At 39.5% G+C, this 12,633-nt stretch overlaps 1 protein-coding gene across 2 annotated transcripts; it reads right to left on the bottom strand.

The window, feature by feature from the left end:
• Window positions 1-408: 408 nt before the first annotated feature.
• LOC143849725 (autophagy-like protein) lies at window positions 409-12,363 on the bottom strand. Of its 2 annotated transcripts, XM_077358889.1 has the most exons (6): window positions 11,680-12,363; window positions 10,599-11,576; window positions 4,849-6,553; window positions 1,876-2,096; window positions 1,394-1,607; window positions 409-994 (listed from the first exon to the last, which is right to left on the bottom strand). In XM_077358889.1, the coding sequence occupies exons 2-6, from the start codon at window positions 11,540-11,542 to the stop codon at window positions 599-601; spliced, it is 3,480 nt and encodes a 1,159-aa protein (XP_077215004.1). In that variant the 5' UTR covers window positions 11,543-11,576; window positions 11,680-12,363; the 3' UTR covers window positions 409-598. The 2 variants fall into 2 exon arrangements, with proteins under 2 accessions (XP_077215004.1, XP_077215003.1); XM_077358888.1 differs by having other exon boundaries at window positions 10,599-12,363.
• Window positions 12,364-12,633: the final 270 nt, after the last annotated feature.

Here is a 12,633-nt window from a genome sequence, read left to right as displayed (position 1 = left end):
GCTGATAACATTTCCCTAAAAAATTCCTTTTCTTCATTTGGGTACGCGCCTAATTACCAGAATGCACCCATCTTTCCAGCAAAACAACGAAACTAGCTGTTACACTCCTTTGTAACAGTCACCGTTTGGGCACGCTTTGTACCATTTTTACATGATCAGATCAGTTAATCTGAAAACTGATCACAAGCCCAGGCAAATGTTGTTGAAAACATCTAGATCAGATTATTCAAGGCCTCGATCCATGAAGCCTAATTTAGGGTTTTGGCCCAGAAAAGCTAAAGTGCTAAACCATTTGTTTTTGCAGTATACACATGGAATGCTCATTCAAGCACTGCAATGGATTGGTTAAAAAAAAGGAGAAGTATTCATGGAGAGAGTGATGGGTTGTTGCCCACATAAACCATCAAAGATCAGAAGAAGAATATTCACATTTCAAATCCATAAGGAAGTCTATACAAAAGAAGCAGGAAATGATAATCAGCTGTACAAAGAGAAATCCTAAAGAAGCAGAGGAAATGATGATCATCTGTACAAAGAGAAATCCACCAAACTCTATTTATATATATATGAACAGTTAGTTTCTTCTGTCGCAGCAGGATCAGGAAGGAGGGGAATGAATGGTGTCAGGTAGCATTGCAACAGTTACTATGAAGTATTCACAACCAATGGGTAGATCATAAGGATTCCACGCGGACCGTGATCCCAGAGCCAACCGTTTTGCAGGATCAGAACTCGTAGGATTGGCTTGATCTCCATGCTCAGTTCGGACAGATGCGGGGGGCCTCACCGTCTTTCGCTCTATATGTACAATCTGCCCAATTATGTAACTAGGTCTGGTAGGGAGATTATCCACAAATAACGCAACTGACTCTGTAGATAGGTAATAGTTTGAACAATTCCGGTTGATTGCTTCATAATCCCCAGCAGAATTGAGAACGAAAGCGGCCAGCTCGTGGACCTCAAAACGACCAAACGAGATCTTCTCCTTGTTTACCTGTTGAGAAATTGTCAGTCAGTTGGAGAATCACAAGTAGAGTGAGATATAAAAATAGGTTGTATACAAGGATTTAAATTTCGGTTTTGGTTTCGGCAAAAAAAAGAAGCAACTTTCATTAATGTACTGAAATTTCGGTAGTTTCTACCAAAATTTCAGTAATTTTGGCCGAAATTACGTAAAAAAAAAGAACCTTAAAACATCATGTTTTCCTGAAATTTCGGACGGGACCGGCTGAAATTTCGGATTTTGGTGATTTCGGTTTCAGTTTCGGTCCCAACCGAAATCCGAAATTTTGGTATTTCAGTTTCAGTTTGTTGTATAGAAGTAATTTATATAGGCTCTTCCCAAAAAAGTTGAAATTTCAGGGAAAAGTTTTTAAAAAATCACATCATTAACCTGTTTCTCAAGCTGATGCTTTGCATATAAGCTTTTAACGAGCTCTTTCTTCTCTTCTAGTTCTTTGACAAGATGACCTTGAGCAGCATCAATCCTTGAACACCTTTCTAACAGCTCGGAGCGCTGGCGAGACAAGAAACCCACTTTGTCCGCGAGGACCCTGATGCATGTTCGGAACTCCGCAGTACTATCATCCTCATTCTCGTTAACAGGACTGAAATAAGAAAACCACAAAAACATCAATAATGAATAACATGCAAACTTTAGTTGTACAAAATGCATAAGAAAGTCCTTACTAAAGAAAAGAAATGATATGGAATCACTTCCAATTGAATGAAAGTATTTCCTACAAGACAACTTTAACACAGCCAAGTGAAAACGAAGCTGACATTAAAACCATTTGTCCAATTTCCCGACAGAGAGATGTCTTTATAAGATGAGATTGACATGATTGGCGTAATTATTTCAACTCGGCAACATACCTGGCCAAAGAAACAGCTAAAGAGCGTAATGATTCGGCAAAAGCAGCCACTCCACCCGAAGCAGTAATGCAGCTGCGAAGTCTTTCAAAGAGGCCACGCATTTTTACGGCAGAGGAACGTAGGGCACTGTACTCGGAGGCCCTCCGGTCAGCAGCACAAAGATTAGTATGGGCTTCTTCTCTTGCTTCGTGCAGACAGTTCTCTAAATGTGCACAGTTCATCTGTTTTATAGAGAAAAATACATCAGATTATGGATACAGGTGTGTACATGTGTGCGTGTGCGCACATGCTTGTGTGCCCAATAGATTGAATCATGGAAACTGTCAAAGGCAAAAAGTACTAAAGAATTACCTGTTTGTGTAATGAACAGTTCTCAATTAACATTACCATGGAAGAAAACCAATACAGAGTTGCAAAGCACATAACACATTTTTAATGACCATTTATGTTGTAACATGTGGTTTAGGAATCTAGTAAGCCAATGAAAACAAAGGAAAAGCAGGCATATACATGACACATTTGGCTTTAGAAGCCTATTACAAGGAGGGAGGGGGGAAGGGGACACTAAGGAAGCTAAAAGAAAATCAAATCATCAATTATGTTAGGTATGGGCCAATGGGGTGCTTCAGGTCATTTCTAATAGAGGTAGCTAAGGGCTATGAAGCACGGGTGCTTCAAAATGGCCCGCGTACCCGTATCGGGTGCGTATCCGACACGGGTGCGCTCGGGTGCGTCCCGGGTGCGTGTCGGGTGCGCACCCGATTCAAAAACCTTTTTTTTTTAAATTTTGAAGGTCGGGTGCGTGTCGGGTGCGCTTGGGGTGCGCACCCCGACGCACCCGACACGTTTTTAAGTGTTTTAAAACAAAAAACAAAAAAAAAAGAGGAGGGCTGCCAATAACATTTTTTTTGCGGGGGGGTTTAAATTATAAAAGCCCTTTTTTCCATTTTGGTGAATGGTGATGTTATGGTTATTTGATTGCTTTCCTATTTTTAAAAATTTTTTTTAATAAAAAATATTATTATATTCAACGCACCCGCACCCAAGTTTTTTGGAAAATCACGTACCCACGTACCCGTGTCGTGTCGCACCCGCACCCGTGCTTCATAGGCTAAGGGAGTGGTTCTTGCATGTTGCACTTTTTAGAGGTCTTCATGGGTATGCACTAATTGATTATATTGTGTCTGGAGAATGCATATCTTTTCTCCAGGCAATAACCATATCAAAAGAACACGAAATTATATCAGGAACAGAGATCCCCCCCCCTATGTACATCCTCTTAACAAGTGTATCCCCTAAGTTATTAGTTTTATATGAACCAAAAATATAAACATCAATCCCTCTGCTAACATGGTTAATGTCATTAATAGCATGTTCAACAATCTCCTTCCATCAAAACAACCTATTCCCCATCTCTTGAATGTAAAACAAATCTCCTTCCATAAAATAAAAAATAAAAAACCAATTCGGCTCTTGATTGAAAATAGACAGACCCATGAGAAGATGAAAGCTTCCTGCCTCAGTTGCATCTTCGATTTGAATGGGCCGGAAAACACCTGCAAAATTTCTCCATTATCATTTCTAAAAAAATCCCCAGCTCCATTTTGCCTGGGCTCCTGAATAAGCTACTGGCATTTGAGAAAGGGAGATACCCATCTTGCACTTCTTTTATCCCTCACCGCCCAGCTCTTAAAGATGCTACTCCAGCATTTATACCAAGACTCACAAGAAAAAGTGGCATGCTAATAATAACAGCGTGCCACGTAGGATTTGGCTTCAGCCTTGGCTATAGGGAAGAGAATGGCAGAGTTCACATGAAGGAATGAGTCTTTCAAGAAGCCATAGACCTGCGATGAGAAAGCTGAGGGAGACGAGAAGTTCAGCCATAAAGAAAAAGGAAAAGGCCATGGAACAATAGCAAGCCCAAGTCTTATGAGAAGAAATGGGTTGCTTTTGCTTCATATAAGACGAAGGCCATTGGGAAAGGAACCCCCCAAAGTAGGGACCTTAGTGCAATCAAGGTCGGACACAAGGAGAGTGCGACATCTAGTGAAGTCGAAGAGGAATTACAGGTTGGTACCTTGAGACTCAATGCGGCCATGGGGCAAGTGATGATGGCTAAACCCTTGAACAGGGAGTTGATGTTCACGGCTGTGTACTGCATACATCTATGAGAAGGCCACACGGGCCTCAGTAGACACATGTGCAACTCACAACTTCATATCGAAGAAGCCAAAAAGATAGGCCTTCGGCTTCAAAAGGAGACTACATTCGTAAGGCAGTGAACTAAGATGCCAAAACGATCAGCAGGGTGGACAAAGGCTTGGAGGTAAAGATCAGAAGATAGATGGTCACCATCAACCTGACAATAATTCTGTTAGATGACTACAAGGTGATTTTAGGCGGCGTTCATATTAGCCGCAAAGGTAATTCCAATGCCTCATCTTGGAGTGATGACACCATGGACGAAAAGCTCCCATGCATGATTCCCCCGATGCACATGGAGAAGGGAAAGGTTGGGGAGTCTGCCAACCCCAATAAAACGAACTGTGCAAGTTATACTTTGCTTTGCTAGTGGTTTTCAAATTGAAAATAGCACCTAACACTCGTTCTCTCCATCATATTGTTGTTTTCTTCAAGTGTTCGATGGTTTTGCCTGGGCTTGAATCTCTACATTATGTAGGTGTGATTTCTATATAATGGTAGAACATGTTAATTCCTGCATTAAACTGATATTTTAATGATGCTAATAAGCAATAACATCTTGAGTTGACTTCATACTACAAGTACCACATCGGTCCTGACACCTAAGCACTAATGCAATTTCAGTAGGAGATAATGATTTCAGAATATGATTAAAAATTGTATCCATGCAGTTTTGGCAGAAACATGAAAAATAAAAAACAGTTAACATTGCACATATTGGATCTTTGGAGTACTAAAACAGCAAACACATTATGTTAACAAAAATACCTGTGATTCATCAAGGAGCTTACGGCTCATTTCCAATTCTATCCTAAGGGTGGCTACCTCCTCCATAGCGGCTTTGAGTTTGTTTTCAGTTTCATCGAACTGGTTTGATTTGTCTGCAAGTGCACATTGAAGTTCCAACACGAGATCATCCTTTGCTTTAGAGGTTGAAAAAGGTTCCACAACAGCTCCAGAAGATGACATGTTCAAAGGCTCTGTGATACTATCAGCAGCAGAGCTGTTTGTCAATGCAGACCCCATCTGCACCGCCATTTTCTCCACCCCGCCTTTATCACCTACTTGCAGTTCATCTCGACGCGGATCGAGCATCGATGTATCCATAGATGTATGTACAGAATCCCCCACCTGCTGATTTGGCATGCCTGAGAACTCTGTCATATTTTCATCCACACCTTCACAAGGTTTTAAAGATTGCCCAGAAAACTGCTCAACTTTTGGATCTAATAGTGCTGATGTACAAGAAACCTCATCCATCAGCTCTGACGAAATGCAAGGCATATGAGCTTCTCCGTCACCAGAAATTTCTGACTTGTAGTCATCAGTCTTCGAAAGGGTGCACTCAGAGACATCCTTACCAACTGAAAGTTTTTGCCCTTGTAAATATTGATCTGACAATCTCTGCTCTAGCTCTTCAATGCGTTTTTCATATGACAAGCACTGCATTTGCTTCATCTTTAGCATGGACTGCAGATGTTTTCCATACTCATCCTTCAATTGCAAGGCTTCAGCTGTCTTCTTTGCTGTCGTCTTCATTAAATTATCTAGATTACTGTCATCTAACGAGCCATATTCAATTTCAGGATCAAGAGAACAAATCCGGGCTATAGCGGAAGCAAGTTCAGCTTTTAGCTGTGCATTCTCAACCTCCAACTTGCTTGTTCCAGCAATGGTTACCGACTCACAATCCTCAGGAAGTTCCTCGAAGTCGCACTTCTCAGGAGTGCCTGCCGAATTTTGATCAGCTTCAGCCAAATGAGAGCTATCACTAGACATGGAAAGCAAACTCTTGGACAGTGCATGTTTTTCGCCTTCATAAGGTATACATAACAAAGACTGAGGTGCATAACAATCTAGATCTACAAAATCGATCTCGAGCAAGTTAGAGTCAAAAGGAGCAATATTAACGTCACAGTGATTGGGAGAATCAAACAAGCCCATAGATGACAATACATCATGAGGTATGTAAATGCTCTGTGCTTTTAAGAACTCCTCCCGTCTTCTAACCTCAACCTCCCTCTTGGATGCAAGCCTTTCTGCCAACTGTCCAGCCAGGCCCATGTAGAGTTTCATAGAAGCCTTCCTTCTTACAACTTCTGCAAAGCAAGCCCTATACGCAGGACCAATACCGCGAACCAATTTTAAATCTGCAAAGATATCATCTTGGCGTGCCATTGCCTCCTTGAAAGCTGGAAACTGTAAACGAAAGTCTCTGACCATAGACTGAACATATGCTACTTTTTGCATAAAATTATGAACAAAGAGATTCATCTCATTCTTTTTAACCTTGCAAAAGTCGAGGAGTTTGGAAATTGCACGATCACAGGCCTCCATCTTGGGTAGGTGATTCTTGTCATGTACATCGTACATGGGTCCGAGAGCTGAGACAGCATCATGAGGACGAAGAGAGACAGATAACTGGCAGCTCAAACAATCATCAACGAGTTTCTTCACGGTGTTGACATCTTTACTGCACAAGCACAGATACACGTGTAAGGGAAGAGCGTAAAAAGGATAAAATGAGTGAAAAGTAAGACTCTACATATATGGTGTACATTTTTCAAAGATGTGAGCAGATAATGTACAAAAGGGAGTTGGAGGGATCAGGCTTTCAATATGAAGGAATGTGCAATTCTGTGGTCCATTTCTTACAGCATAAACCCAAAGCCAATCTACTTAGATTATTGACATGTGATATAGCCAATCCAACTTGTTTCTTGCTTCTGAAGTGGAAGCATACTTTTAGATTCTAAATTTACGATTCAGGAAATCAAATCCAGTCTTTCACTTATAAATTAAAACCAGATATGCATAAGATGGAATTACAGTCTACAATTTGAAGGATGGAATGTGGTTGTTGTGCAGATGTCTTGGAGAAACCTGGCGCTATACAAATTTTTTTTTTTGAGAATCCCTGGCGCTATACAAATGAACACCAACGCCTGCTGCACACCAGCTGGATGCGACGTGGACGACTCAACCAGTAAGTAGTCACGCCCCTCTCACGTAAGTTCGACTGAAAGCAGCTCACAGGATCGTCACGCCCCTCTCACGTAAGTTTGGCTACAGCCTTGAGTGGAGTGCTTGACTTGATCAACCGGGTGTCTAAATAGGTACACAGCCCCTATTATACAGTTCCAGTGTGATCTGAGCTCGGATAGCTGAGGGCCGGTATCCACTGGCAAGTATTGATCACGTTGGGGACTAATGTGTGCGACGCACATGCAGGTCGAGCTAGGGGAAATGCGATCAGTGGCAGACACATGAATGTTAGCATATCATGCCAATGAAAGAAGATGTGAGTAATCCGACTCACATCCAAGAAGAATGTGTGGGTGTATGATGACTCAAAACAGATGATGATAGAAGATTATTGATGTGCGCCACGGTGTGAAAGGCCTTAGTTCAAATTTGTTTGGGAGCACCTGAGTGAAACACCATAGATAGGACAGATTTTATGATTAGTTGGTGCTTGTGCTTAGAAACACCATTTGGGGAGGACAAGTGACGACAAGAAAACTACAAGCAAATACCATAGTACCATGAGTGGCAAAAATCTCTGAAGCTATTGAAGGGTGTACTTGCCACTGCCATCGCTTCTCATGTGTTTGATAAGTGTGTCATGGCGTGTTGTGACACACGAATAAAACTGAGAAAAGATAGAGAGAACATCTAGTTTTTTAAAATATCCATGTAAACTGGGCAAAGTCATGTTTTTTAATGATTAAAAACCAAAAAAAAAATCATCAACGAACATAGCATAATAACCTGAACCAAAAAAGTGATATAGAGAAAGTAGGTTCCCACTTCCCAGTCATCTGAATGTACTAACTCAAATGGAAAATAATAACTAATTTTATTACATGAATAAAAATGACGTGTAGTCATGTAGTGTGTTCGCCAAGTTTAACAAAAAAAATCATCAACAAATATAACATAATAACGTGAACCAAAATAGAAATCTAGAGGGAGCAAGTTTCCAATCATCTGAATGTACTAACTCAATATGAATGTTTCCAATCGTCTGAATGTACTAACTCAAATGGCTGGAGGTATTGCACAATAAGATGAGGTAGATGTTGGCCCATGAAGAAAGTTGCATGCTACGGGCTTCTGACTATTACACAAATGAGTTCAAGACACCTCTATAGATTCCATGCCATTTTAATATCTACGACATTGGCTAACGCTTCCTCTTTTTTTTCGCTAACACTTTCTTTCTTTTTTCTTTGAACCCTAATATGCCATACTCAATAATCAGGGTTTTCCTCCCAATGATATGTCTTGGTCTCTTAAAGAGTACTCTCTCCACCCCCTGCTTTTACATATTCCCCGAGTTTGATCAAAGGACCTTCAAATGATCCAGGATGCCCTGTACATGGGCAATCGGAAGTATTTGTCCTTTCCACATGAGGTACTTAACAGTGGTGAGTTTTATTATCACCAAGTGGGGAAAGATTGTAGCGGGAGTAGTCGTAAGTTTGAATGGAGGGACAGAAATGAATCCATTGGAAAGTATAGTGAAGAGGTGAAAGTTTTGAAAAGAAAGAATGCAATAAGGGAAAAGTGAAGATTGGATGAAAGAGGAGAAGGGTAAGTAATTTTGAGAGAGAACAGTTATGGTTTGAAAGAGATGAGAATGGGTTTTTAGGGTTCGAATGGAGGAAGAAGGAAGAACCTATTTTTTTGTGGGATTTTAATGAAAAATATGTGGGGATGGTGCTAACTTGCACGTAACTTTTTTTTTGGTAGGTAAACTGGGATTACTAGACTTGCACCTAACTTTAGTAGGCTTTAACTTAATGTTTTAAAAGTCTTTCAACTAAGTGATATGCCAACTTGCACCTAAACTTAATTGAGATGGACGTTAGCATTTAGCAATAGAAGAAGATTGAGAGAAAGAAAGAAATGAAACCCTAAAAGGAAACTTTAAAATAATCAGATAGAGGCTAGAACACTCCAAAAGAGAGGAATTTTCAATTGAAGTAAGGGAAATGGGGTTTTAAGAGATGAAAAGAGGGGGATCTGATTTTAAGGATATGCCAGAAGCAATATGTGGGGATTTTCGAAGGATGAAAAATGGTATAGAAAGAATAGAATGAAGAGAAGACAAAGAATGATTGAAGATAGATTAAATACGTCTTTTAGATGGCAGAACTTGACCCTTAGCTTCAGTCTTGATCGATCATCCGCTCTAATACCATGGAAAAATCAGATATAATGAGAGAGAGAGACCGCTACGTGGTATTTTCTAACATTCAGAAGATATGCTTCTACATTCTATAATTATGATGTGAAGGAGAGAGGAGAGGGAAAAGAGATAAAAATACCACGTAATTATGATGTGAAGGAGAGGACAGGGAAAAGAGAGAAAAATAACATTCTGAAGATATACTTCAACATTCTAGTAATGAACAGAGATTCCTTCTTTTTTTCTTTTTCTTTTTTTTCTTTTTTTTTTTTTGGAATGGCAATGGAGTAGAGATGTTAAGCTGGTTATAGAGACAACTGAAAATTTTAGATTTGCATTAAGGATTCTTTTTATAATTACCTTTTATAGAAGATGGTATATTCATGTAAGAATTAATGACGCAATCGCAGTATCATAAGATACAACAACATTACCATTTGGCACTGTAACATTAGCAAAGAATTTTTCGGAATCAACTATTTTTCAACCATCCAGATTTTATCCGCCTCTACATGTAGCTATGAAACAACTTATGCATGTACAAGAGTTTCCTCGTCAAATATTTCAAAAAAAAAAAAAAGAGTTTCCTCGTCAAAGACAAACATGAGATATCAGACAAACAGGCCTTCACAATGATACCATCCACACAAATGTAGTTGTGCACACAATGTTGACAGAAGAAAAAAATTTAACAAAAATCAATATAAAAATAACATTTCATTAGAAATAAAGGTGCATAAATCAAGATTTCGTACAAAGCGTCATGTCTTGTGCAGAAAGATATAAGATAAAGATGTCCTTGTTAGCTGTTGAATGGATATGTAGGGCTGATATCAAATGTTTCTTATGAATATTCTGCTTTTATTGATGTTTAACCCATCAATTTTCTATGATTCAAACAAATTATGAAAACTGTAATTATGAAGCAAGAATCTAAATTAACTCCCAAAAAAATGAAAAGATAAGCACTGTAAAGGCAAGAAAAATCAGAAACTCACAAATTCATACCTTGACCAATTCTTCCATGTTAACAGATATTATTAGAAAAAGCATCCACAAGATAAACGAAAAGGACACCAAAAGAGAAGCAACATGGACAACTTTCCAGCACTCTTATGCAATTGAAGAAAATAAATAGGATTTCACATCTTCTTAGGGAATTATCTCCAATATAATTCATGGTTTAAAATCTAGTTAATTATGAAGAGTGCTAAATGATATATCAACTACATTGTAGAAAACAAGAGGGCTAATAAAGCTCGAAAATACTCAGTCCATGAAATCTCTCTTCAATGAAAATAAAAAAAGAAAAAACAACAACAACCTCAAAGACTGCATTATACTCTTTTGCTCATTGAGATAGCGCTGGTAGTCTTTAATCATAAGCTCGATATCCCTAATACTGGCAGTGGCCTTACTAGAAAAAAGATCTTCAACCCTGCGCTTCAGTTCTGGAAACATTGTCTTGAGTCGAGAAACTTTCACCTCAAACTGCCTATGAGAGCTGCCACAATTCTCCACCCATTTCTTCAAATTCTCTACCTTCACAAAATCCAGTAAGCATCTACGTGATTCCGTTTGTAGAGCCGGATGAAGCTTGCAGGACCTCAGTTTCTCCATATCCCTTCCAAAATTCGCTAAAAGGTCCGAATGATACCGATGCTGCTGCGAAAAACACTTCATAAAATCCATGTATGTTTGATGTATCATCCTATAGAAATGTTCCATATTACCCTTTGCAGTCTCCAATGCCCTCTCTTGCACCCTTTGCTCTCTCAAAAACCTCTCGCAAACGTCGAATTTCATCTTGGTAGACCCATAAATAGCACGCCCACGTTGGAAATGGTAACGAAATTGCCGCTCATAAGAAGGCAATGCCTTGAGAGCTGGGTCTGATGCATCATCCAATGGATGCGAGTTTTGAGAAGAGGGTGGCAATGGAGGATTGACAATTTCGGAAATTTCAACTTGTTCTTGGGGAGGTAGTGGGGAGTCCTGGTGCAATCTAGTGCGATTGTAAAGGAACACCTCGCGACTGTCACAAGGGAGTTTATAGGCTGATAAAGGCCTTTGAGGCTCTAGTTTCATATCCAAACATAGAAGAAGCTGGTCATTCAAATGAATACCAGATAAAGACTCTATGAATCTTTGAACTGCCTCAACAGGCGTTGATTCGTCGCAGTCAAGCTCGAATGTGTGCCCATTTTCGGCAACATGAACCACTAACTTCCTTCCTGGAACGTAATCCTCCGTAACAATCGAACTCATCCTATCTCCAAATCAAAATCCCCACAAAGGAACCCTAAAAATCAAAACCCAAAATTAAAATTCCACAACCATCGATTCCAGGAAAAAATCCAGCTTAATTTCAGGGCCAAAATTCAGATATAACCAATGAAATTTACCAATTAAAATAGCAGCACCTTACACAATCTGATTTAGGTGAACTCGTGCCAAAAGAACCCTAAAGAAACCGTCAATGGAGACACAAACCCACAAAGATATCAGAAATAAAACCCTAACCCTAATTCCGCTGCGAAACCCTGACCCTCTCAGGCCCACCAAATATCTTGAATTAAAACTCAATTCACCCAAACCCAACAAAGATATATTCAATAAAACCCTAATTCGTCGAAACCCGGAAAGATATCCGCATCAACAACCCGAATTCTTCTCACAGAAAACGAACAAATTACCCTTTTTTTCTCACACGGCTTTCCGTAATAATTAAAAAAAAAGGGAAACCCTAAAACAAAAAACTCAAGAAAGAGAAGAAAAAGAAGCAGAAATCCTTAGCCGCTAACCCCAATCAAACGAAAGAAATCTAAATAAATGATTTGCCAACAAACCCAGAAAGGAAAATTCGATCGGTTGCGTCGAAGAAAGTGGAATTCTCCACAAGCAAGAGTCTTGTAAAACCCTAATTTAAAAATTGTAATGAGAGATTGTTTATTAGAGAAGAACCTTCTGCTGCAAGCAACAACGGCTATTGTCACCCACTATTAGCAGAAGAGATCTCCCTTCCTTAAAAAAATACAAGAAGTTTGGAACGGAAAACAACTGGCTATTTAACACCATCTCTCTCTAGCAAGGGTAAATTCATTTTCTCTTTCGTTTGCTTTATTTATTATTTTACCTATTATGATTTTTTCTTCTTATCATCGTCTAATATTGATCTAACAGTAATAATGGTGTAACTTGGGTTGGGTTCAACCCGATTTTGGCTCTGGTTGGGTTGGGTTGGGTTAGGGTTGGGAAAAGCCAACCGGATTTAAATTCAGGCTGGCTTAGAGTTGAGGCCTTGGCAACCCGACCGGACCGAGCCCAACCTCTGTCCTCTAATTTTATCATGATTTTCT

This window comes from Tasmannia lanceolata, unplaced genomic scaffold (genome assembly GCF_043159265.1).
Source record: "Tasmannia lanceolata isolate RefF3 unplaced genomic scaffold, GAP_Taslan_0.1 ptg000018l, whole genome shotgun sequence".
Lineage (NCBI taxonomy): Eukaryota > Viridiplantae > Streptophyta > Magnoliopsida > Canellales > Winteraceae > Tasmannia > Tasmannia lanceolata.
This window is presented reverse-complemented; position numbering and strand designations above follow the sequence as displayed.